The sequence below is a fragment of the Bos indicus x Bos taurus genome, chromosome 19 (assembly GCF_003369695.1).
Source record: "Bos indicus x Bos taurus breed Angus x Brahman F1 hybrid chromosome 19, Bos_hybrid_MaternalHap_v2.0, whole genome shotgun sequence".
In the NCBI taxonomy this organism is placed as follows: Eukaryota; Metazoa; Chordata; class Mammalia; order Artiodactyla; family Bovidae; genus Bos; species Bos indicus x Bos taurus.
Genome location: NC_040094.1, coordinates 15,185,255 through 15,211,823, shown reverse-complemented (window position 1 = coordinate 15,211,823; position 26,569 = coordinate 15,185,255). Strand labels below are relative to the sequence as shown.

General features: G+C 42.5%; 1 protein-coding gene across 1 annotated transcript in view; it reads left to right on the top strand.

The window, feature by feature from the left end:
• Window positions 1-24,279, top strand: part of HEATR6 (HEAT repeat containing 6) — a 32,646-nt gene extending 8,367 nt beyond the window's left edge. The window contains exons 6-20 of the mRNA XM_027516882.1: window positions 17-118; window positions 1,163-1,300; window positions 3,065-3,363; window positions 4,135-4,312; window positions 8,150-8,356; window positions 8,752-8,851; window positions 11,732-12,087; window positions 14,318-14,440; window positions 14,802-14,888; window positions 17,745-17,879; window positions 18,699-18,821; window positions 19,769-19,893; window positions 20,688-20,784; window positions 21,820-22,024; window positions 23,294-24,279. Of these exons, the coding sequence (XP_027372683.1) occupies window positions 17-118; window positions 1,163-1,300; window positions 3,065-3,363; window positions 4,135-4,312; window positions 8,150-8,356; window positions 8,752-8,851; window positions 11,732-12,087; window positions 14,318-14,440; window positions 14,802-14,888; window positions 17,745-17,879; window positions 18,699-18,821; window positions 19,769-19,893; window positions 20,688-20,784; window positions 21,820-22,024; window positions 23,294-23,865 (2,847 nt within the window). The 3' untranslated portion in view covers window positions 23,866-24,279. The remainder of the gene's footprint in view (window positions 1-16; window positions 119-1,162; window positions 1,301-3,064; window positions 3,364-4,134; window positions 4,313-8,149; window positions 8,357-8,751; window positions 8,852-11,731; window positions 12,088-14,317; window positions 14,441-14,801; window positions 14,889-17,744; window positions 17,880-18,698; window positions 18,822-19,768; window positions 19,894-20,687; window positions 20,785-21,819; window positions 22,025-23,293) is intronic.
• Window positions 24,280-26,569: the final 2,290 nt, after the last annotated feature.

Sequence of the window (26,569 nt, the reverse complement as noted above, 5' to 3'; positions counted from 1 at the left end):
TCTTTTCTCCCCCTAGTTGTTGCAAAATGCCTTAAAAGGTATACAGTCTCTCCTAAATGGTGGGAAGATGAAACTGACACAGACTGATGAACTGGGAGCTCTTCTAGCTGTGCTGAAGGTAAGGCATTGCCTCTTTAAACCCCAAGTCCTCACTGTGGTTAGTGTCTTTCCTGTGGACACCTCAGGCATAAGGACGGCTTACCTCTTTACTCCAAGGCTAGCTTTAGAATATCATATTTTAAGAGAGAAAAATAAAGTGTTCGTTTTCAAACATACTTAAAATTAAGAACCGAAAAGAATAAATCTTGCTTTAGTAGACTTACCAGAATTCTAAAATTTTATCAGGACTAGTTAATGAGGTATGATCTGAGATTATTTTAGTTTGTCTTGAATCTGTGTGGACTTGGAAGAAGAACCAGATATTCTCCTTGCCTTTAGCTCCCGTGTAGTAGGCAGGCCAGTCAAGATGTGTATTGTTAGGGGGACTTCCCTGGCAGTAGAGCAGTTAAGACTCCACATTTCCAATGGAGGGGGCCTGAATTCCATTCCTGGCTGGGAAACTAAGATTCCACATGCCGTGAGGTGCTGCCGAAAAAAAAAGAAGACATGTATAATTAGGGGGTCATCCTTTGGCTTCTGAGCCTGCCAGTCAGTGGGAAAGTCAGGTCAGCCTCTCTGAGGATCCAGCTGTCTTCATTTCAACTGGGAAATAGTAAGAACTTTGTGGTGGTCTTAGATCAAAGTCACGTATGATAACTTTGCTTTATTATGACTAAAATTTTGATTTTTTTCCTGTGCCATCGCCCCTGCTTCCAAATACATAGAGAGCTAGATTTGGATATGGATATGAGAGATGAGTTTTAAAAAATCACAGATAAAATAATTAGGTAAAACTGATTGGATAAAATTTTTAAATTAATAAGCAAAAGTAATAAGTAAATAAAATTTTAACTTAAACCTAGCCAAACCAGATCTCTCTGGACTAGATGAGATTAAACTCTTCTTTAAGCCCTAATCCTTCAGGGAATCTGTTTTGTATCCCATTTTAGTTTTCTTTGTAAAGCTTTTAAACATCAGTTTGTTCATCTGTGTGATTCAGAATATGGTGAATAACCTTGTTTTATGATTCATTGTGTGTGTGTGTCTCCTTAATCTTTATTAGAAATCCATGTTCCACGGACTCCCTGGACTAAACATAGAGATGCCCACTGTGTTGTACCCAACTCCGCTTCCTCAGTACGATGGACGGCCGCCCATCCAGCCACAGCAGTCGGAGTCCAGCACTTCTCGCCCAGCTGTGGTACACTTACGTCTATTTAGATTTAAGCTATGGACTGTTTTCACTTGCTTGCTCCGTGTGTTTTCTATGATTTGCATCACTGCTGTGCCAAGGCTCACCTTGAATTTTATTTCAGCTTAGGATTTTTAGCATAGTAAGTTTAAATTCATCAGATGGCTAAAAATACCAGTTAGAGCATCTTAATACTTGTAAGTGGTTCAGGCAGTATAACAGCTATAAACACGGGCATTCACTTTATACCCATAGCCAGTCATCCTCACCCCTCAAATGCTCTGAACCACAGCTCAGCAGACGTTTTCTCTAAAAGTCTGGTTGCAAAACATTATAGGCCTCTGTTGCCACTGTCAGATTTCTCGGTCTTTCCAGACAGCTGCCATCTCCCTCATGTTTCTGTTGGAGTACCATACAGATACATGGCCTAGGTATTGCACCTAAAAGTATATTACCTGAGAAATGCTTATAATTTGAAATTATTTCACTCATTGACTTACTCATCATTTACTGAGCACCTGTTATATCCCAGACATTGTGCTAGGCATTAGGAACATTGACTCTGGTTTTAGGAATTTGAGGGAAAAGGTGAAGGTGGATAAACAAACAACCATATTGCAGTCTTATGATTTCTTTCATCAGAATATCCACAGCATATTCTAGGGGCACATTCAGGGCAACCAATAGATGAGTAAGGAGTGCTTTTTTAAAAGACACAGTGGCTCACCTGAGCCTCAGGAATGAGTACAGAGAAGGAAGGAGAGTGCTTTTTCCCGAGAGAGCAATGGGTAACAACCATGGGGAGTGTGAATGCATGCAGCCTATTTATTAACCAGTGGGCTAGAGTGTCAGGTGTGCAGAAGGGAAGGTGGGGCAGGTATGTAGCAGAGGCCAAATCATAAGGGTCTTTCAACCCTGTGCTAAGGAGGTTGGGTTTTTATCTTTTAGGTGGTAGAAATGAAGAATCTTAACGTAGGGGAGTGATATGATCAGATTTGCATTTCAGAAAAATCTCAGTGGTAGCAAGTAAAAGGGTAAGAAGTCTGGAGCCACAGTAATTATCCAAGGTAGAGGTGATGAGGTTAGGGACCTTGGGCATGCAGAGGAGGGCACAGATTCCAAAGACCTTTGGATGTCTGAGAGAAGCAAGTAGAAGAAAGGAAGAAATTGGTGTTTACATTGTATTTACAGAGCCCCAGTGGGCTGCCGTCTATGGGGTCGCACAGAGTCGGACACGACTGAAGCGACTTAGCAGCAGCAGCAGTGCCCTAAAACATGGATTGTATGTAATGGAGTCATGTTTCTCCTAGGCATCTAGAGTGGTACTAGCTGTATATCCTATTTGCGAGAACTGAGAAGACAGTCACCCAGGTCATTTTCTGTGACCTCAATCTCTTGCAGAACCTCTGTTGAAAAGCCTGAATGCTTTCACAGCCGGGCAAGGCAGGTGGCATTAGCTTGTACTTAAACAGATGAGGACGGGCAAGCTCAGCGAGGCTAAATGATTTGCCCCGGCTCACAGCAATAGTGTTTAAACCCAGATGACACGTTTTGCTCTGTCCCATGTATCTCACACCTTGTTTCTTACAGTCCAGAAAGGTGTATGTCAGCACTTAGCGTAGTGCCTGACACAGAGAGTGTTGAGTGAGTGCCGCTTTTTTCTCTTCTCTTCTTCTTTGTCCATACTACATGTTGGGGACATACTAAGTAATTATCAAATGAGAAGTTACCAATAGCTATCATGTACATGTTTTCATTTGCTCCTAAAATCAGAATAAAAAGAAAAAATCAAAAGTAAAAGCGAAGAAAATCCAGCAAGGAGAGGAGGAGGAGGAGGAGTCCAGTGGTGAAAGAGAAGTGGCCCCAGTCGCTGGCACAGGCAGACTGAACCTGCACAGAGGGGACACTCAGTGCCCCTCCCCCCCGGGTGCTCAGAGTTTGCCGTTAGCTGCAAGTGGAGCGGCAGGAAAAGACCGAGTCTCTTCACCCTTCAGCTCTTCCAGTTGGAAGAGGGTCAGCAGTAGTGAGTCAGACTATTCTGATGCTGAAGGAGGCATGCAGAATAAAGTGAGGTAGTAGTATTTTGTTATATTTTTATGCTTTATATTCTGAACTGAGTGTGTAAGCTCATAACCTTAAAGTCTATTGCACATGCTGTAACTTGAAGATTCTCATTTATGTGGGATTTTGCGTTACTCTGCAGTTTGCATTGTTCTCTCCTCTGCCTTTGTCCATGTGGTTCCTCTGCCTGGGTTTATTCTTTCTTTTCCTTGTTTTGCCTCTTGCCTTATTAACCACTACTCATCTTGTATGTGAGCTCAACAGTCACGCTCTGAGAAGCCTTTTCTGACTCACTATTCCAGTCACTCCCTTATGTGACTCGTCTCTGATTACTGTGCTAAGGTCTCTTTAACTGCCTTTCTTTGCCATAATAAGCTTGTCAAGGGCAGGAGCTTTGTTTCTGGCTGCCAGCCTCAGCACAGTGCCTGGCACATACTTAGGTATTCTCAGTACCTGTCTGTTGGATGAATGGGTACTCTGGAGTATCTCATATTGTATACTAATTTCCTAATATCAAAATGTTGCCCTCTTATTTGCTAGCTAGTAGTTTTTTTTTTTAACTATCAACCTTATTAACTTGTTTGTAAACAAATTGCTTTAACATGTTTTGACCACATTTTGAAATAATTTAAAAAATATGTTAGCATCTTTCAGACTTATGTGGAGTGGAATGCTGAATTTCTCACTGTATCATTTGAGTTGCCTGTAAAAAATAGTGTTTCATGCTCATGTTTTTAAAAGCAATTAAAAGACTTTTTTCTTCCTTCTTTTGGTTGTTAAAGGTCTTACCAAGCCAGAGTTCGCCAAGGAGCATTAGCGTGTTTTCTTTCTACTATAAAATCAATAGAAAAAAGAGTTCTCTATGGCTACTGGTCAGCCTTTGTTCCTGATACACCAGAGCTTGGAAGCCCACAGTCTGTGTCCCTGATGACTCTTACGCTAAAAGATCCTTCTCCAAGGGTAAGAACGTTTCAATTCTAAGTGTTAGAACTAGGACGACTCCACAAGTCTTTCTTGTTCCCTCTGCCCCATCTGATCGCATCAGAACAAGGCTCTTACTACTACTGACCCAAGTCCTGACTTGAGAAGCACTTGATGGGCAGGGGGATAGGAGGATAGGGCTTACGTGGCTGTCAGGTTGAGGGAGACCACGCTGCGGCCTCCTGCCCCAGGGCTGGCTTGCGGCATGAGCACGCTGCGTTGCTGCTTCAGTGTCCTCTCTGAACTGCACTGAAGCAGCTGTGCGTCCGTTTCTTTTATGATAGTGTTGCCATGGTGTTTACAATAGAAAAAAAATTCAAAATGGCTTAAATACACACTGGAATATCATGATATATAGTGGTTATGAAAGATATGTAAGGCTGGGGAATGTGGATGATGTTTTATGAAAGTATTGATAGAGAATTTTATGATCCCAACGTGGTTTTTTTTCTTCCTACTTTTCTGTATTTTTCAAATCATAGTAATAAATAGTAATACATAGTCTAATGAGAAAAACTTGTTTTTAAAAAAGAAGAAAAAATAACTTGGCAGTCGTGGATAGCTACAGCAAGGTAGCTGTGGCTGATCAGATATTTGCCTCTTCTTGGATATGTTAACTCTTCTCCGGAAGTTAGCTTTTTACCCAAATAAGGAAAGTAGTCTGCTGTTTAGATTCCCCTTAACGATAATGAACATTAAAAAGTCATGCTGAATGGTATCTCATGTCCTCAGGTAACCAACCTACTTTCTCAAAGTAAATAGTTTTAATGAGGTCAATAGTATTATTTCTTTTCTGTTTTTAGAATTTTTCCCTTAAAAGCAAGGAGGAAGGCTAGCAATTCATAATGCATTGGAACTCCCTTTGATCATCTCCTTGATTAGCTGATTACTATATAAGGAAACTTCTAAATGACCCTTCGACATTTTTCATAGAGTGAAGAAAAATAAACTAGCCTCAATTATGAGCACAAAAAATGTTTTATAGGGTAATTTCAGATACTCTCTATACTAAATAGTTAAACTGGTAAAAATGTTTCCAACTGACTGAATCATAAACAAATGAGAACCTGGGAGGAAAATGGAAAATGATGGTGGCAAATAAATAACTAATGAGGACAGTCTAGTAATTGGAAGGAAAACTGCTATAAAAATTGAAAATATATATATATGTATTTATATTTTTGAAGACCCTCCAGCTGAACAGAACTGCAGTAAATATCTGAGAATATGCAGAAGAAAGTAGGTTGACATAATTTTCATGATATTTATATCTTTTTTATTTTTGAAATGTTTAATGATGTTAAGAAGTGTTTTATCGGTGAGAGAGGCTTTTTAGAAAGACTGCTAGAAAGTTATGTGTGAAAATTAAAAGTACCTAGTTCATGTCACTGGAGTGGAATAGCATTTTGGATTGATCAGAGCTAGGTTTAAAGGTGCAGCCATGTGTAAAAGCTGAGTGGTCGTTTTCTCGGGTGCTTGTCGAGTATGGAGTTGGGGAGCATAGACTGAGGTTTCCCTTAGCCAGGATGAAACGTGACAGGACAGTAGTGTCATAGCTTCTCCTCAAGTGCACACTGATGATGGTTTGGAGGTCATGGCAGCTCTGGTATAAACCTGTGGTGCATTCAGTTGGAAGCACAGTCGTCACTGACATACTGAGAAATTTTTTATGTATAATTTTATTTATTTACTTTGGCTGTACTGGACCTTCTTTGCTTTGTGGGCTCTTCTCTAGCTGCGCTGAGTGGGGGCTCTTCTCTAGTTGCGGTGCGCAGGTGGCGTCTCTTGTTGCGGAGCATGGGCTCTAGGGTGCAGGCTCGACAATGTGGTGCACAGGCTTAGTTGCTCTGCACAGGGGTGGGGTCATACGGGGCCAGGATGTGGACCAGACTGTGTCCCCTGCATTGGCAGGTGGGTGCTTTACCACTGAGCCACCAGGGAAGCCCCTCACTGACATTCTTTTGTTTTCATCTGTGATAGTTAGAAATGCTTTTTCCCAGTTAGGAAGCAAAGTTAATTGAGCTGAAAACTTTTTATTTTGAATATTAGTTTCTTTTTACGGCTTGGCTTTTAATTTTGTTTGGTTGGCAAGCTCTTAAAATTGTAGATTTTAATTACATTTTATAGAAATGGCAGTTTCTTTAGCATAACATCTACCTTTTTCAGTTAAGACCAGCCAGTGGTCTAATCAGAGGGTTGGCAGACTATGGCCAATGGGCTGAATCTGGCTCACTACCAGATTTTGTATGATCTATGAGTTAAGTGGTTTTTAATGCTTTAATTTTTTTTTAATAAAAAGAATATTTTGTGACATGCAAAAATTATATGAAATTTAGATTTCACTGTCGAAAAGAAAAATTTTATTTGAAAACAGAAACATTTATTTATTTATACAGCATCTGTGCTGCCATAGCAGAGTTGAGTGGTTGCAACAAAGACTCTGTGGTGTGCAAAATCTAGAATATAAAATTTGTACTACTGGCCCTTTACAGAAGAGTTTTGGTAACCCCTTATCTAAGTTCTTGGATCAGCTGACTTGTGCTTGAGATCTCTCTCTCCACCCCACCCCACCCCCACACACACACCACACACATACACACACACACCACTGTCCTCATACATTGTCAACTTCCTAACTTTCTTAAGTGATTATGCTTAATTCCAAAGACTCATTCTGCTGTACTATAAATTTGTTCTCACAAAAACTTTGGTTTTTTTGTTTATGATTCTACTCTCTAAAAGGCATGTAGAAATGATTTGTTTCAACTTAACTCCTGAACAACAACAGCAATTTGGAGATAACACAGTTGAAGATTTTCTGGAAAACCTTTTTCACACCAAACTCCGATGTGCTTCTTACTGAGTAAATATTTAGATTAGATCCTAAAGTTATAATGTTGATTCCTTGCTTTTTAAAAGTCTTTTCAATTGGCCTTTTGGGGTGAGCTGACCAAAGACAGTACAGTAGTGTTTCATTAGTAGTCCTGCATTTATCACCTACATTCCATTTTGGTTAAATTTGGCTTTCTTTCCATTTATTTTTTCCTTTCTGATTTTTAATGCCGCAGAATTGTCAGAGTACCAATTAAAAGTAATTAAGCTTATAAAGAAAATCTTGAGTCAAAGGCACTATTCCTGACAGATAACAGCAGTCCACTGACAGAGGTGCCCGTATTTTCCTTTCCATCCATAAGGTTATATTTAATAGTATTTCTTTGAGTATCAAAGGTTTTTATTGGAGCTAGTGTTATTTTCTGTACCTAAGAATATTTTTGAAAGTTGGTCACTAATGGTGTCTGCCAAGCTGAGTATGCATGGAGTTCCAAAGATCCTATTTAATTGACACTGAGCGCTCATGGACGCTTTAGGGTAGAATGTAAAGCAGAATGTCCTCAGGAACTTTGATGTAAAACAGATCGTAGATGGGTCTATCTTTTTCCACCCCACAGGCTGTTGACTTATCTCTTGTCCGTTGGCTTTATGCTCAACTAAACTAGGCTTCTCGTCCTTAAGTTATTTTCATGCTCGTGATTTTAGGTTTCTATACTATGGTATAGCTTAGACTTATTCCCTATAGTAAGAAAACCTAAGAGCAATGTGATTTAAAGTTCTTTGTTTTTTTTTAAGTGAGGGTAGGGAATGACGGTGCAAGTGCCTTAGTCCACAGCTACTTTTAGGACGTGATAGAAATCACATTGCCTTTATTCGTCTAATTAAAATTATCTAAATACTTTGAAAATGAAAAGTATATATAGGAAGAAGGGGATTTGACTCCTGATTTTTAACTCACTGAAGTGAATCCTTCTGAAATTTCAGACACGTGCCTGTGCCCTGCAAGTTTTATCTGCCATCTTGGAAGGCTCAAAGCAGTTTCTTTCCGTTGCTGAAGATACCAGTGACCACAAAAGGGCTTTCACTCCCTTTTCCGTAATGATCGCTTCCAGCATTAAAGAGTTGCACAGATGTCTTTTGTTAGCTTTGGTGGCAGAATCATCCTCACAGACCCTCACTCAGATCATTAAGGTAAATGTGCCAAGATATCAGTGAGTTGGCAGAGGCACTTTCTCTACTTCAGTTTTGTGTAATGTTTATATTGCCCACAAATAAATTGACTTAAGAATATAAGTAATTTTATTAAAGATAACCTGATTGGAAGTCTGTTCTTCCTACTTGTCTGATCACAGCTATATGTGATCTTTGTATATGTGATCTCTTTGTATGGCCAGATAAATGATTTACTAAGACAATTCCTTTTAAGTTGTACCAAGTGCCCTTTTCCCTTTAAAAAGGGAAAAGAAAAAAAAGACTGATTTTCAAATGAATGTAAAGACTTTGTTTTTTAATTAAATGCTTTAAATTTTGTCTCTGTGCTGCGGCTTAATCAGGCCCATTAATGAGCTACTCTTTGTGTTTTGTAGTGTCTTGCAAACTTGGTATCAAATTCACCTTATAACCGTCTGAAACTCAGCCTGCTGACCAAAGTCTGGAACCAGATAAAACCTTATATCCGCCACAAAGGTTGGTGGTAGTTTGATTGCTTCTTTATATCAATAAAATCTAGATTACTAGTTTAAAATATTCAGAACATTTTTATAACACTAAGATAATTCTGTTTATTATCCTCAAACTTTGAGGGGAACCAGCTATCGCCAGAACCCTACTTTTGATAAGAAATAACTTGGAGAATCAGCTGTTAAGTTCAATGCTTTTTCAATGCATCAGTGCAGTGACTGGAGTATCCCTTTACAATTAAGACCGAGCAAATCGTAGAGGTTCTGCTCTAGTGGGGCTTCCCTCGTGGCTCAGCTGGTAAAGAATCCGCCCACGATGTGGGAGACCTGGGTTCAATCCCTGGGTTGGGAAGATCCCCTGGAGAAGGGAAAGGCAACCCATTCCAGTATTCTGGCCTGGAGAATCCCATGGACTATATATATAGTCCATGGGAGTCGCAAGAGTTGGACACAACTGACGACTTTGACTTCACTTCTTCACTTCTGCTTTGGTATATAATAATTCGTAGTCTTTAGATATAAGTAGAAAATGGATAGACATATAGACATTTTCCTCTTTTTGGAAAGAAGTGGAATATAAAACCTAGTTTTGCTATCAGGATAATGTTGGCCTGATACAGTGAATGTGGAAGCATTTCTTCCTCTTCAGTTTTTTAGAATAGTTTGAGAAGGAGTGGTATTAAGTCTTCTTTAAATGTTTGGTAGAATTTACCTCACCCTTGAAGCCATCTGCTCCTGGGCTTTTGTTTTGGATGGAATTTTTTGATCAGTGATTTGATTTCAGTACTAGTAATTGGTCCCTGAATGTTTTTAGAAATTTATCCATTTCTTCTTGGTTGTCCAATTTGTTGGCATAGAACTGTTTGTAGTAATCTCTTGTAAATCCTTTGTGGTGTTGGTTGTATCTTCTCTTTCATTTCTAATTTTACAGATTTCGGTTCAGTTCAGTCATGTCTGACTCTTTGCAATTTGGGCCCTTTTATTCAGACTCTTTTATTGATTTGGACCCTCTATTTTTCTTGATGAGTCTGGCTAAAGGTTTTTCAATTTTGTTTATCTTTTTGAGAACCAGTTTTTGGTTTCATTGATATTTTCTATTGTTTTTGTGTGTGTGTGTGTGTATCATTTTATTTATTTCTACTCTGATCTTTATTTTCCCTTTGAGTTTGTTTTCTTTTTTTAGTTCCTTTAGGTATGAGGTTAAATGGTTTGTTTGAGATTTCTCTTACTTTCTGAGGTAGGCCTGTATTGCTATGAATTTCTCTTTTAGAACAGCCTTTGCTTTACGCAGTAGATTTTGAAACACTGTGTTTGCATTTTCATTTGTCTCAAGGTTTTCCTTTTTGATTTTTTTCAGTGACCTATTGGTTGTTTAGTGGCATGTTGTTTAGACTCTACTTGTTTGTGTTTTTCTAGTAGTTGATTTCTTGTCTCATAGGATTTTAGTCGGAAAAGATGCTTGATATGATTTCAGTCTTATTAAACTTATTGAGACCTGTGTTATTTTGCCTAATCCTCTGTTTGTATGTATCAGGTAGAGCAGCTGCATCTCCTGTTCTTGGCAGAGTGGCTAAGTGTAGAAGGTGAACTCTGAGGCCCGGGAGTGTGGTTCCCCCAGGTCACCAGAGCCCAGTGCTCCAGGAGTGTCCCTGTGTGCGTGGCGCCTGCCCTTCTGTTGCTCCTGGGCCGTGCTTTCTGCAGGTGTGGTAGTGTATGGGGTTGGCTCCCAGTGCAGCTGGCTGTAACTGGGAACTGAATTAGACGAGCATGTGTTGGGTGGGATCCACAGATCCCATGCTAATAAATTAAATGGCAAGAGTCAGAACAGGGACCTGCCGGTGCCTGGCTAAGTAGAGAGAGCAAGAGAGACGGGGGGAAAAAAAATTTTTTTTTAAGTGGCGCTCTCTAGCTTCTCAGAAACCCTCAGGCGCATGCTTTATTAGTAGTCAGTGAATCTCCTTCTTTGATCAGCTTCTTTTCAAACTGCTGTCTGTGTGCCATAACCTGGAGCCAGTGAGTTTTTGTGCACAGCCTTTTGGAGTGGATTCACAATTCTCTACAGCCCTCCGACTCTCTCTCAGGTGTAACCCCCACTGGTTTATGGGGGAATCATCTTCCTGGTGCAGGTCCCCTGGGCTGGGGAGCCCAACATTGGGTTCAGAACCCTCACTCCTCAGGAGGACCTCTAAGGCTGTGAAATCCCTCCTGCCTATGGTTTGTAGCACTCAAGGGGTGTAGGTCCCTCTCAGACCATGTCTCTGCCCCTCCTACTTGTCTCAATATGGCTTTAAAAAAAAATTTAGTTGTGGAAAATTTTTTCTGCTGGTCATCAGGTCGTTCTCTGAGATGGTAGCTCTACTTGACTGTAATTTTCCTCTCTATGAGAAGAGAGCCTACTGTGCCATCTTGTCCTGTCCCCTCACGTTAGCCTTTTGGACTCTACAGTGGCCCACCACTCTTTTTCTTTCTTTCATGATTGATTTTGGAAGGGTCTAAGCCAGTTGTCTTTTTTTTTTTGGCTGCACTGGGTCTTCTTTGTGGTATGCAGGGGCATCTCCCTAGTTGCTCGAGTCACATGGGACCTTAGTTCCCCAACCAGGGGTCTAACCCGTGTCCCCACATTGGAAGGTGGATTCTTAACCACTGGAACACCTGGGAAGTCCTACCAGTTGTTACAGTATGTCTCACCCTCAATTTGTGGGATATTTTCCTTATGATATTATTTAACTTATACATGTGTTTCCTGTAAACTGGAAGTTCTGTCTAGAGGTTTAATTAGATTCAGGTTAAACAAGAAAGTCATAATTCTTAATTGCCTGCACGGATAATTATGATCTCTGTGGTCACCGTTCCCATGGTGATAGGTTCTTACTGTTCCCTTTGACAGACGTTAATGTTCGTGTGTCAAGTCTCACACTGTTGGGAGCCATAGTGTCCACTCACGCACCTTTACCTGAAGTCCAGCTACTTCTACAACAGCCCTGTTCTTCTGGACTCAGCGGCAGCAGCTCAGCCACTCCTCACCTCAGTCCTCCTGAATGGTGGAAGAAGGCCCCTTTAGGACCCTTTGTAGAAGAAGGAGCTGTTAGCTCACCAAAGTTGTCTTCAGAGCCCTGCTGGCTCATTCGACTTTGCATTTCCATTGTTGTTCTACCCAGGGAGGATTCCTGTTCAGGTAGCGATGCTGGTTCTGCAGGAGGAAGCATCTATGAGCCATTCCCCATGCGGTTGGAGGCCTTGCAGGTAGGAGGTTTCATTTCCTCTTCTCTGAAATGGAAGTAATCATTCTTTTTCACGGGGCTTACCTGGTGGCTCAGCAGTAAAGAATCTGCCTGCAATGCAGGAGTCACAGGAGACACAGGTTTGATCCCTGGGTTGGGAAGAGTCCCTGGAGGAGGGCATGGCAACCCACTCTAGTATTCTCATCTGGAGAATCCCTTGGACAGAGGAGCCGGTCACAAAGAGTCAGACACAACTGAAGTGACCTAGCACGCGCACGCACACACACACACACACACACACACACACATTCTTTCTTCACAGCGTGATTACTTCATGAGGAGTAAGTCTGAAAATAATGTAAAACCAAGCCATGTGTCATTGGTATTAGTGGGAATTGTGCGTGAATTCACGTTTAGGTGTGAATGCTTTGTTGTTTTGTTGTGGGGGGTAGGTGGAGGGGCTTGGTTGTAAAATGTCAGATTCATCCATTGCCAGCCATTTTAGTCATCTCAGGTATTATATGGCCAATCGGTGTTATAGATTATATAATAATTCTGAAAGAAATTATAGAGTTTATCTTTGATATCTACATTTGAAAATTAAAATAAATGTTTAGTTCTCTTTGGTCTTATATCTGCTTCAGTTCAGTTCAGTCACTCAGTCGTGTCCGACTCTTTGCGACCCCATGAATTGCAGCACACCAGCCCTCCCTGTCCATCACCAACTCCTGGAGTTCACTCAAACTCACGTCCATCGAGTCTGTGATGTCATCCAGCCATCTCATCCTCTGTCGTCCCTTCTCCTCTTGCCCCCAATCCCTCCCAACATCAGAGTCTTTTCCAATGAGTCAACTCTTCGCATGAGGTGGCCAAAGTACTGGAGTTTCAGCTTTAGCATCATTCCTTCCAAAGAAATCCCAGAGCTGATCTCCTTCAGAATGGACTGGTTGGATCTCCTTGCAGTCCAAGGGACTCTCAAGAGTCTTCTCCAACACCACAGTTCAAAAGTATCAATTCTTTGGCACTCAGCTTTCTTCACAGTCCAACTCTCATATCCATACATGACTACTGGAAGAACCATAGCCTTGACTAGATGGACCTTTGTTGGCAAACCTGTGTCTTAGGTCATACCTGAATACAGAAAAAACAAATACTTTAATCTAGGGTGGTTCTCTTCCTTTGAAGGAATAAATGTTTTGTTGTATCTGCTTACTTTAATCTAGGGTGGTTCTCTTCCTTTGAAGGAATAAATGTTTTGTTGTATCTGCTTAGAGACAACAAAATATTTTGTTATATCTGCTTTATTAGTAGACACCCTTAAGTGTTTGTTTAATCTTATTAATTAGGCACTTATTTTGCCTAATCCTCTGTTTGTATGTATCAGGTAGAGCAGCTGCATCTCCTGTTCTTGGTAGAGTGGCTAAGTGTAGAAGGTGAACTCTGAGGCCCGGGAGTGTGGTTCCCCCAGGTCACCAGAGCCCAGTGCTCCAGGAGTGTCCCTGTGTGCGTGGCGCCTGCCCTTCTGTTGCTCCTGGGCCGCGCTTTCTGCAGGTGTGGTAGTGTATGGGGTTGGCTCCCAGTGCAGCTGGCTGTAACTGGGAACTGAATATTAAAGTGTTGGTTTTTTCTGTATTCAGGTATGACCTAAGACACAGGTTTGGTCTTGGCGTCTGCTGCTAATTATCTGATTGATATTATACATGTCCTTTAACCTCTTAGGGTTTCCCTTGGTGGTTCAGTTGGTAAAGAATCTGCCTGCAGTGCAGGAGACCTGGGTTCAATCTCTGGGTCAAGAAGATCCCCTGGAGAAGGGAATGGCAGCCACTCCAGTATTCTTGCCTGAAGAATTCCATGGACAGAGGAGTCTGGTGGGCTACAGTCCATGGGGTCACAAAGAGTTGGACACAACTGAGCGACTAATGCACAACACTTTAACCTCTTAAACTTTTTCAGTCATAGTTTCTTCAGCTAGACTATTTAGTTAATACCACCTTTGAAAAATTGTTCCCGGCTTAAGTGAGACAATAATGATAATCTTAAACACATTTTGTAGATTATAAAGCACCATAAAATTATATGATAGCACTTAGTTGATTTTTAGTCATAAAATAAAGATTATGGTTGTTTTTCATGTTATTCAACATCAGGTTTAAGCCCCTTGTTGAGTGTGAGTGATTTCTGAAATACTGGAACACTTTTGGATCTTGCAGTCCTGCATTCCGTTCTCAGGGTTAATCCCGTTTTCCTTGCAGGTGTTGGCTCATCTGGCAAGGGGCTACTTTTCGATGACACAGGTCTACTTGATGGAGCTTGGAGAGGTGATTTGCAAGTGCCTGGGGGAGGCAGATCCATCTATCCAGCTTCATGGAGCAAAGGTAATTTTCATTAAAAGCCACGTGCTTTTCTCTTTTCCTCCTTTTAGGTTCTATCCTCTGCCACATGTCCATGAGTTCTGAGTTTCTTTAGGACATTTCAGGGAGGGAAGTGATACGTTCTTCTATTTTCAGCTCTACATATAAACCAAAAAAATTGATTTGGTAATAAATTAATGAAATATACTTGGTGATTTTGCTCCTGTTGAGAATGCCTCTGAGATGGGAGTTGCTGAGGAAAGAAAGAAAAGCAATTGGAAATTATTTTTCCCCTTGATTTGAAGTAGTCCGTAAATTGAAGTTGCTTTTTACCTCCATGGTTCTAATATTCATCTCTGATAATCTGTTTCTTTTATCTTGGCAGCTTCTGGAAGAACTGGGTACCAGCTTAATACACCAGTATAAACCAGATTCTTCCGTAGCACCTGATCAGAGAGTTCCAGTCCCCTTGGTAAGTAAATGTGTATTCATGGTTTTCTCTTTTCTTAGTGCTTCATTCAGTTTTATTTTGAGGTTCAGTGATGGTTTCTTTTGGTATCAGAAAGTATCAGAGAGTTTGGTTTCTTTCAGTATCGGAAATTATGGTTTATAATTTAGGATGAGTAGGTTTTATTTGCATTTCGTTTTATTTGCAGTTCAATATGTGGTAATACGTAACATAGAGCCAGCAATGGAAGAACCAGTTTTGTTGCACAAAACCTAATTCTGTTACTCATTATGCCCAAGAGACAGACTAGAATGCTGGGAAGAGCCCAGGATTTGGAATACCAAGTCATGAGATTAAACCACTTAATGAATATTATGAACATAATTTCCATGTTATAAAGCGGAATAAAAATCCTTGACTCACTGGACTTTTGGAAGATTGAATGAGGTGTGAAAACTGCCAGATAGATGTTCAATGAATCTTAATTTCCTTAACCCCTTCACTGCCAGCCCCTTTCCCCATTATTTCCATTAGATTTTGTGACTTAGATTCTTTGTGTTCCCTCCACACTGTGCCAGTTATTCTCTGGAGGAGGAACACGTGAGCCCACCAGAGAAACCTACATAGTGCCAAAAGCAGAGTCAGCTCTACACGAGTGAGGTTTTCTCCCTCTGCCCTCCTCGGCCTGCCCGTTCCTTTTCTCTTCACTGTTTCCGCATCCTTGCAGGGAATTAAGAATGTCTAGCCCTAGTCCTTCCCTAGACAGTCACTAAAACTGAAGTGTCACCATTTGCAGGGAGTTGTGTTGGGCTTCGCCATCAGACAGACCTGGGTTTAATCCAGACTCGTTCTCTTGCTCCATGTGACTTTGGGCAAGACTCTTAACCGCTCACACTTCGGTATTACTTCATATGCCAAAAAGGGATAGACTTTCTGTATTACTGATGTACTGTTGACTGATATTATCCTAAACACTTAGTAGCTTAAAGCCATATCCTACATTTATTCTCTCACATAGTTTCTGTGGGCCAGGGATTGGGGGCAGCTTACCTGATGGTTCTGGCTGAGGTCTCATGAGGTTACAGCCAGCTGCTGGCAGGGGCTGCAGTCATCCGAATTTGACGAAGATGGGTGGCACCTCTCCTGCGGTGTCTCACTCAGCCACATACCTTGCAGGTTAGCGCTGCCTGGTGGCAGATCTCACTCGCTCCCTCCCCTTGAGGACCTCCCTAGGGACCTGCTGGAGTCTTCTCTGTACAAGGCAGCCGGCCACCCTTGTTCAGTTGCTAAGTCGTGTCTCACTTTTTGTGACCCTAAGGACTGTAGCCCGCCAGGCTCCTCTGTCTGTGGGATTTCCCAGGCAAGAATACTGGAGTGGGTTGCCATTTCCTACTCCAGGGTATCTTCCTGACCCAGGGGTTGAACCCACGTTTCCTGCATCTCCTACAGTGGGTTCTTTACCACCGAGCCACAGGGAATGCCCTGGCCACCATTATAGCAGTTTAATTAAGAGAGAGCAAGATAGAGCTATAGGATTTTTATGATCTAGTTTTGGAAGTTCCTCACTGATCAGCCCAAGTCAGTGTGGAAGGGGATGGCCTCCTAAACATCAGGAGGTGAGGATCCTTGGGGGCCAGCTGGAAGGCTGGCAGCCACAGCTGTCTGTCATCTTCTGGTTTGGGGCAAGAGGGCCCAGATTGGGGGTCTGGGTGACAGGATTGTGGAGGTGAAAGAACTGGCACATGGGTACATGGCAAAATTTAGGACTAGGTCCATGGGGAGGAAATGGAGACACCAAAACCCCAGACAGATTTGCATCTGGGGCGTGATTCTTCGGGCTTTTAAAGGCATAAGAAGGAAACTGTTAAAGGCACTTGCAGATGCCTCCCTTGAGGGGCACTGAAGTGAGAACATCTTCCAAGTGCTCAAAACAGAGCTTTTTGTTCAGTTGAAGAATCTCCACTGTGCACCGGGCGCTGTGCTGGAGACTTCACACACAGTCTCACATTTTATTATCACACAAGCTCAGCCAAGTAGACGCCTTTGCCCTGCGTGTACTGAAGAGGAACCAAAACTTAGGTTCAGCGACTACCCAAGGCTGCAGAGACGGGAAGCAGCGGCTGGAGGCCTCAGCCCCAGCTCTGCCTCTGGATCCAGCACATGGCCTCTGGGCCACCCTGGAGCTCCGACCCTGTGCCCACCGAGGGCAGCTAGAACGAGCGCCTGGCTGCGGGTCGGTTGATCTGATTCTAGTCCAGCCCTGCTGCCCACGAGCAGGTTACCTCTTTGTGCCTCAGTTTCCCATGTGAAAATGGAGGTAATGATATATTCTTCATTTAGTGGGGCTGAAATTAAAGAGTTCATGGGGGCACTTCCTGGTGGTCCAGTGGCTAAGACTCCATGCTCCCAGTGCAGGGGGCCTGGGTTTGATGCCTGGTCAGAGCACTAGATCCCACATGCCGCAGCTAAGAGTTCACATGCCACGAGCGAGAGAAGATCCCAGGTGCCTCAGCTAAGACTCAGTACAGCCCAAATAAATAAATAAATGTTTTTTAAACATGCAGTGCATTGATACGTGGAAAGCACGCAGCGCAGCACCCGGCGTTGGGAAGCTCTGTAGAGTATAAGCTGTTGCTGTCCTCTTCTTGTCCCCATTACTACCGTCACTGTTGCTGCCTCACTGTACCAGACCGTGGAAGCGTTTAATTAGTTGCTTTCTAAAGTTCCTTTCATTGCTGTTAGGAAGTACTAGTGAAAGTGTTTGCAGCGAGCGACTGCTTTAAGGAAAACGCGCCGTCACTGGTCCCTGGCGGTAGTGTGAGCAGCGTGCTGGCTCCACTGTCATCTCCCGGGCCGCACTTACAGCTCTACCTGTTCCAGGTGGTGACGTTCTGGACCGCGATGCTCAACGGTCCTTTACCCAGAGCCCTGCAGAACGCAGAGCATCCGACGCTGCAGGCCAGCGCCTGTGACGCCCTGTCTTCCATCTTGCCGGAAGCCTTCGGCAGTCTGCCGGTAACCTTCGGGGTGTTTTCTCATCTTTAATTTGTGATGCTAAGCATGAGAGCTTGAGTTTGATTTTGACTCTTTTGAACCACTATTCATCATCTCTGAGGAAAAGGTGCATGTTCTACCTGAGTATAGGGTGAGGGCAAAGGAGAACAGCACTGAAATCTTAATGTCTCAGGGGAGCTTTTCCTCCCTGTGCTTAGAAGGCAGGATTGGGGGTGGGGGGAGGGAGAGTAGCAGAGGCTTTGAACTCATATTTTAGGATTTCAAATCTATAAGTTAGAAAATCCTAGCTCTTTGGATTTGAATCCTAGTTGGTTTAAATCCTAGTAGCTCTTCTGCCTTCTAGCTCTTTGGTTATCTTAACTTCTATAAAATTTAGTTTTATCACCTATAAGATGGAAATGATATGTGTGATAATGTGAAGCATGTGAAAATGCCTACTTTGGTGCCCAATACATGTTGTGTTTAGACTGCTGCTTCCTTTAGCCCTTAATGGCATTTGCATCCCTTCTTATTTATATAAATTAGTTTTTATAAGGAAGGCAGCATGATTAAAGTAGGAGAACAAAATGACCTGATTCCCACGGTGGTAGAGGTTACATGTAGTCACGAGGCTGTGTGATCCCTGTCTCGAGTGGGTCCTCTGATGTTAAATGGATCTGAGTTGAACCTTTGTTCTCTGCCAAGTTAGCCTCAAAGACTCAGTTGTGTTCACCTCCCTGACTGTGGATTCAACACAGACATGTCACAGTCACTTGTCGAAGGCAGTGGCTCACAACTATTTCACTCACGCTTTTGCGTGGCCTCCCTTTCTTATTGCAGAGCGACAGGCAGATCCTGTGCATCACGATGCTGCTGGGGCTGAACGACAGCAAGAACCGTTTAGTGAAAGCTGCCACCTCGAGAGCCCTCGGGGTCTATGTGCTTTTTCCTTGTCTCAGACAGGTCAGTGAGCCCACATAACTCCACCGTGCCACTTTATAGTCATTTTATTACTCTTTGTGATGATATAGAGCTCCTGAAATGGACAGTAAAGGCGATTAAATTGGTTTGGAATCTGGTTTCCTTAATTGCTACTAAAATATGCTAATGTCTATAAGAGTTGACTCATTGGAAAAGACTCTGATGCTGGGAGGGATTGGGGGCAGGAGGAGAAGGGGACGACAGAGGATGAGATGGCTGGATGGCATCACTGACTCGATGGACGTGAGTCTGAGTGAACTCCGGGAGTTGGTGATGGACTGGGAGGCTTGGCGTGCTGCGATTCATGGGGTCGCAAAGAGTCGGACATGACTGAGCGACTGAACTGAACTGAACTGATAGTTCATTTAACTATTTTGCACTCTGACCAGGACCCTAGGCCAGTGAATGTTTAAAGTAATATACAGTGAAAAAAAGAAGTGAAATGGGACATTACCATACAATAGTAATAATTTAGAAAATTAATAAAATTTTAATACAAAGAAACAAATTTCTCCTTCACTTTTATTTGTGACCTTTACCTCATTGAGAAGTGTGTAAGTGAACAGGATGTGCTTACAAGTGTGTTTCATTGTTCACATCTTTTCCCAAGGTGATCATCAAGCCAAGCGCAGGATTCAGAGATAATTGTCACAGGCCAGGTTATAAGATGTTTGCAAGAGCAAAATCTGTAGTCTCCTTGAGTGTGTATCGCATGTATCAGAATCATGGGAGACCTTCCCGTAGAATTTTAATGAGTGTCTAAATTTCATATAAGAAAACAGTAAATTGATTAAATGAATTTTGATTTAAAAATACAAGTTTGTGGTAAAGGCTTATATAGCTTTATCTGAAAACAAATTTGAGAACTTTGAAGGCAGCAGTGTGAACTCTTAAGGTGACTACAGTGTTCTGTTTTGTTTACCTCACAGGATGTCATATTTGTTGCAGACACAGCCAATGCAATATTGATGTCACTTCAGGACAAGTCTCCTAATGTCCGGGCCAAAGCAGCCTGGTCCCTCGGCAACCTGACCGACACTCTGATTGTCAACATGTAGGTGACTCAGCTCATTGTCTCTGGTTGACTGCCAAGGCCAAGGTCCCAAGAGGACATCTTTGATCCTACTAGAAAGGAATTAGCAGTAATTCCCGTATATTATGTAGTCAGTCTTGCTGCTTTGTTTTGTTTTATATTCTGTATTTATATTTGTTTTATATACTATTAGTAACCTGTTTTTAATATATATATATATAAAATACTGTATGCTGATACAAGTAATATATCCACATTATAGAAAATGTGAAAACTATAAAAGTAGAAAATCAAAACCTTGGTAATAGTTGCCCTGTTTTTAAATACTGTATTTGTATATTTTTAAGTAATGTATTCACAGCTTTATCCCCTAATTTCCCTCTCCAGAGGCCACTGCTCTTACACATACACAAGTATCTTGCTTTTTGTTCTTTCACTCTAGACATGTAACATGTATAAGCATTCTGCTGACTTCTGTAGACTTTTTATAAGTTGTTATTTGTTATTACACAGTCTTCACTATGTGCTCATTATTTTGCCATTCCCCTGTAACTGAACGTTCGTGTTAGTGTAGGTTTTTATATGCATTGAACATTTTTGTGCGTGAAATCTCCATTGTGAGATACCCTTTTTGGTTATATCCCTAGATGTAGACCTACTAAATCAAAAGGTGTAAACCCTAAATAAGTTCTCAGTATAATCTGAACAGATATGTGGAGCTGTTTCTGTAATTACACTGAGTGAGTATATTTGCACATGTGTATGTGTAGGTGGGTTTTACAGTTAACATGTTTTGCTTGCTTTGGGTGGGACAGGGAAACACCAGACCCAAGTTTCCAGGAAGAGTTCTCAGGCCTCCTGCTCTTGAAGATGCTGCAGTCAGCTGTAGATGCTTCCAAGGATAAAGACAAGGTAGGCTGACAGCACAGCCTCATGTTTCTCAGTGAGACACTTAGTGTATTACAGTTCTATCTCACCAAATTTATCCCTGTTCAAAGGAGATGGAGAGAGTGCTCAGGGTGTATAGTGTACACTCCATACTTGACAGTTTCCTTCCTATCTCATGAAAAATAGCAGTGCCGTTTGTAAGACTATTCCATGCTTGCTTTTTCCAAAAATCTCTTAGTAGAATTGACAAGTCAGAAAGATGAGCAGCTTGGCTTTGAATATTCCCTGTTACACTATTAAGTTTTAAAAGTGTAGACGTGCACTTTAGGGTCAGCAGACATCAGCCGAGTTCAAATCCTGGCTTGCCCTTTAGTAGCTGAGTGACCTTTGGTGCATTATTTAACTTCTTTCAAGGTGAATTTCCTCATCTGTGACCTGAAAATCATTCCATATACCTCACTGGACTCCAAGATGCCTTTTATTACAGCACATGATGCCTTTATTACAGCACCTAGCATAGCACCAGGCCCAAACCAAGTGCTTGACTTAGTCAGTGGTTCTGAAGACTTGGGAAGCCCTACCATAGGTTAATTCCATCAGAATTGGTTTTTGTTTTCTTAAAAAAAGCTCCCCAGATGATTCTAGTATGCTGCAAAGTTTGAGACTTTAGGCAGAAAAGTATTGGACTGGAATTATGAAACCTGGGTTTTCCAAGCCTTGCTGCAAATCAACCGTGTCCCTTAGCCCCTGGGCCTTACACACCATCTCTGTAAAACAAGGAAGATAGACCTCTCTGAAGTCCCATCTGACATTAAAAAAATCAGGGCAAGGAACTGTAGAACCTCACCTCTCTGATGACTCAGAATGTTGACCCCACGAGACCTTGCAGAGTTCTAAGAACTTACACCTTTACAAGCTACATTTTTCATTATCTCATTGCTTTAAGATGTTTTGGGCCTCCTGTTTGGTGTTTCGATTTCTTTTTTTAAACTAAAATTATACTTTCTGACACATATCTTTGGCAAAACAGATTTCTGATGCTTTTACATCTTACTCCAGGTAAAAAGCAATGCAGTCCGAGCCCTTGGGAATTTGCTCCATTTTCTGCAACCTTCTCATATAGAAAAACCCAGATTTGCTGAAATCATTGAGGAGGCTATCCAGGCCCTGATTTCTACTGTTCTGATTGAGGCTGCCATGAAAGTCCGATGGAATGCCTGTTATGCGATGGGAAATGTATTTAAAAATCCTGCTCTTCCCCTCGGTAAGAACGTCTCCTTCTCTCTGATGGAAGGCTTCTTTGGGCAATACACACCCGTCTCCATTATTAATAAAACCACACTGTTACTCATGGTATTTTACTGAACACCCCAGTTTAAGGGAAAAGTGAGGTAAATCATGGTCTATATATTTAAAGGGGTATTGTGTTGCCACTTAAAATTACATTTACAGAAAGTTTTTGATAATCTGGGAAGATAGTTCTGATGTTAAGCAAATGAAAATGAGATATGGAAATTGTTTCTACAGTATGATCTCAATAAATGGGTAGAAAAAAGACTGAAAGGAAATTAACCTAAATATTGACAGTGATTGTCTCTCAATGGGATGATAAGTAGGATTCTTTTCTGCTTTTTCAAAATTTCCTGCAGTGAGCATACATTGTTTTAGCAAACAGGAAAAAAAGTTAAAGGGGAAACAGACATGGGAGAAAGAGGGTTTAACTGGAAATCCCACAGGAGATGTTGGCCCCGGGGTGGAATGCTGCAGGCAGGGAGGGATCTGCCTCTGAGGATGACAGGCCCCGCACCTCGGTACATCATCAGCGGCTGATAGCTGCTCTGGGGTCTGGATCACAGCCTCCAGATCCCACTTGCTGGAATTGCCAGCATTTCTGAAACACAAGGGTGTCTTCCTGGAGAGGTGACGTTCTTCTGGACCAGCAGAACCTACGTCGCCTTAGGGAGGTCTGTTCTGCTCCTTGTACTGCCAGAAGTGTCCAGGCAGACCAGTCAGCTGGGAGCCTCGGGGCTTCATCCACTGAGGAAGCAGCCTGAAGTGGCCTTCGGCACTGGCACTCTTTGGACTGGGTGTCTCCCTCCTGTCTTCAGAGGCAGCAGAGGAGTCAGGAAGGGCTGGGAGCATTAAGGAAGCTGCAGTTTACTCTGCTGCCCATCTTGAGGAATAAGAACTCCCAAAACAGAGTGTGTAGTGGTAGCTCTGACGAAAATAAAGCTGGCTGACGTTCTGGGGCCAACAGGAAGGGAGCAAAGACAGAAATCTGAGCATCATCTTCTCAGTATTAGGAAATTGAGCCTCCAGTTAATCTGAGTACTCTGTCCCCCAGTCACTGCCTAAACAGTATTTTCCTTTCCTTTGCAATAAAATGCAGGACCCGCTTTTTAAGTGAGAATTAAGTGAAAACATGGAAGGACTAACTTGAGCACTAGTGTATGTGCTTCCCTCAGCTCCCCTCTCTCTCCCCCCACTTACTTTTAAACCTTCATTTGCTCTAATGACTATGGATTCTTTCTAGAAACAGCCCCGTGGACCTCCCAGGCCTACGACGCCCTGACATCAGTTGTGACATCATGCAAGAACTTCAAAGTGCGCATCAGATCAGCCGCCGCCCTGGCCGTCCCCCGCAGGAGGGAGCACTATGGGTCGGTCGAGCAGTACGCTCAGATCTGGGATGCCCTGGTCACCGCCTTGCAGAAGAGCGAAGACACCACAGACTTTTTGGAGTTCAAGTACTGTGCCAGCCTGCGGACCCAAATCTGCCAGGCGCTGATTCACCTCCTGAGCTTGGCCAGCCCCTCAGACCTGTCCTGCATCAGGAAAACCCTCGAACTGCACAGGGACATGGTCCAGTCCTATATCCTACAGTTTTTAAAATCAGGAACAGAGAGAGATGACACCGGAGCACCCCACCACCCGCAGGAAAGAGACCAGATGGTCAGAACGGCCCTGGGGCACATAAACAGTGTCCAGGCACTGGCTGGCGACCCAGCCAAAAGGGCCATCATGGCCTTTTTGGAAGATACCCTGACCATTTATTCTGACTCATCTGGATCTCAAGTAGCACCCTTAGGATTAACCCATCGGTGAATAGTCCACCATACTTTCCAGGTGTCAGGTGGAAACAGGAAGACCTGAGCTTGAGCATCAGATGTGTGGGGTTTCATCTTAGGGGCAGAAACAGTCCTTTCACTGTTAATTTAGAACGGGTGAGCAGCTAATGAAATTTTTCTCAGAGGGCTCATCCACGTTGCAGAGTGGTTCCACTGCCTTGGCTGTGGCTGTGGCTGTGGCTGCGGGAACCTCTGACTTGTGCATCTGGGAGCCAAGGAGTTGGGTTGTCCTGTGGACTGAGTAGGCTTGGGTTCTAAAGAGTGGTCTCAGAAGCGTATTAAACAAAGGAAAAAGCAAAAGGATTTAGGAGTTAGAATGTTGTATCTTGTGCCTCTGGGAATTGTTTTTCTTTTGTAATAAACTCATGTAAAGCAGTGTGCCCGTAGTCTACCATTTTTGTCAAGTTGCATTTATAGAAAGCTGCAAGCAGAGCTGCTCTTCAGCCTGTTCATGCTGGTTCAGCTATATCGGTTGCTAAAATACTGAATCAGTTCCTTTCGGGTTGATAAATAGCTATTGCACTGAGCTCCCCGAGTGGCACCCCTGGAAGCCCCCTCCATGCCTTCCCACAGCCCTGTAAAGATGAACTAGCGTTCAGGGCCCTCTGGCCAAGGCCCATGTCCATTTCAGCCTGGCCATAACATCAGCACCTATTTGAATGTCCTAACGCCCCTTAGGAGAATGTGGTCCCCTATGCTGAATTTTTGGTGATTTTGCCACCTTTGGATTTGTGCCTTAAAAAGGATTATTTGTTTAATTTACATGATTACAAGGAGAAGTTTTTAGATTATATTTTGATAATGCCCAAGCAGTTATAAAAGTCGTTTCTCATTGAAACATTATTTATGTTTAAATTTTGCATATGTCTCTTGACCACCAACTTTATTGTAAGTGATTTCAGTCAGGAATTTAGGGATATATGATAAAAGATCCCACACTTCCACTTGATGTGGATAATTAAGAATCAGGGTACATAGAGTGAGTTTTGGCAGTAGATTACGACTCAGACGGTAGAGTCCGCCTGCAATCCTGGAGACCAGGTTTGATCCCTGGGTTGGGAAGATCCCCTGGAGGAAGGAATGGCTACCCACACCAGTGTTATTGCCTGGAGAATTCCAATGATGGAAGAGCCTGGTGGGCCAGAGTCCCTGGGGTCGCAAAGAGTCAGACATTACCGAGTGACTAACGATATTTGGCAGTATATCATTTAACTGCAGTTACTTCGCTTAAAATACGTATTTTAGAGCATCCATGTGTCCTTTTCTTCTCCTTTACCCTTAAGTTACCCTCTCCCATCTATGTTGCTTTGTTCAGAAAATACGTTTAGGCAGAGACTAGGGAGCAGAGTATTCAAATAGCTGAAGTCTCACTTCTTTTTGTTGGTAGAATACCAGTTTCCACAGCATGAGACTACCAGCACAGTAAAAACCACCACATGAAACATTGTCTAGACTTGATTTTCTTTGGAGGATTCTGGGCAAGAATTGTTACAGAGCCCATGGAACTGAGTTGAACCTGTACCAACCCTGTCTTGAATCTTAGAACTTCCTTTTCTTGAAGGAGTATATTCTTAAGTAGCAGCTTGTTTACTTGCTATTTTCATAAAAGTAAAAATATGCCATATATAACTCATGCCTGGTTCTTTGAGCTTTCACTGGTGGGTTTCTTGATAAAAGATCTCTGAAATGATTTTGAACGGTTTCCCTTGCTGATTCACTCTTACCATTTGCTTACTTTGAATAAAATTTTTTTCTTTCTAAACCTTTCACTGCCTTTGAGGTTTCCAGGTTTCTGAAAACAGATATTAATGTTCATGTGCAGGAAGAAACCAAGGCTAATAAGCACTCCCAGAAATTCGTAAGTGTGGACTGAGGGCTTCTGTCCGGGTCGGATGCTACTTCTCTTCGCCCTGTGACTTTGTGGCTGTACACCCAGGCTGAAGGCTCTGGAAAGCTGCCGTCATGGAAGGAAGCCACCCAGAGAATAAAGGGCCAGGATTTATGTGCTGCAGAAACAGTAGGAAGTCTGGCTCTGATTCAGAATGCCACATTCTGAACTTTCTTTTGATACATGATACCGATGTTTCTCCTGATATTTAAAAGAAGAAATTTGGAGGAGGAGTCAGCTTGGCACAGAAGTCTAGAGCAAACTCATTGAATCAAGAGCATTAGGAAACATCACTTACCTTCCAACCTTTGCTGTGAAACTCACTGATAATAAACCCACTTCTAGAGCCCAAGGAAGATGCACTGTAACCTCTTGCAGATTTAGTTAATGGTAGAGTCAGTGCCCTAAGGTGATGAGAGGTCAGACAGAAACCTCGTCGAGGAAACCAGGCAACAGCTCCCCTGATTCTGATATTTGTGCGTGAATCCAGACCAGGAGCAGAAGCTCACCACCAGCTTAAGTGAGTTCTAGTTACTCTGGTTCATTCGGCCTTCATGTCATTAACAGAGTGCAGTGGTTGAGAGCCTGGGCTTAAATCCTGGCTCTGCTCTCCATCTGTGACTGTCATTTCACCTCTTATGCCTGGTTTTCTCATCTTTGAAATGGGGATGATGGTGCCTGCCTCATAAGGATGTTACAACAGTGAAACGTGTTAATACGTGGAAAGTTCTTTAAACAACTTTTGTTGTTGTTGCTAAGTCGCTTCAGTTGTGTCAAACTCTGTGGGACCCCA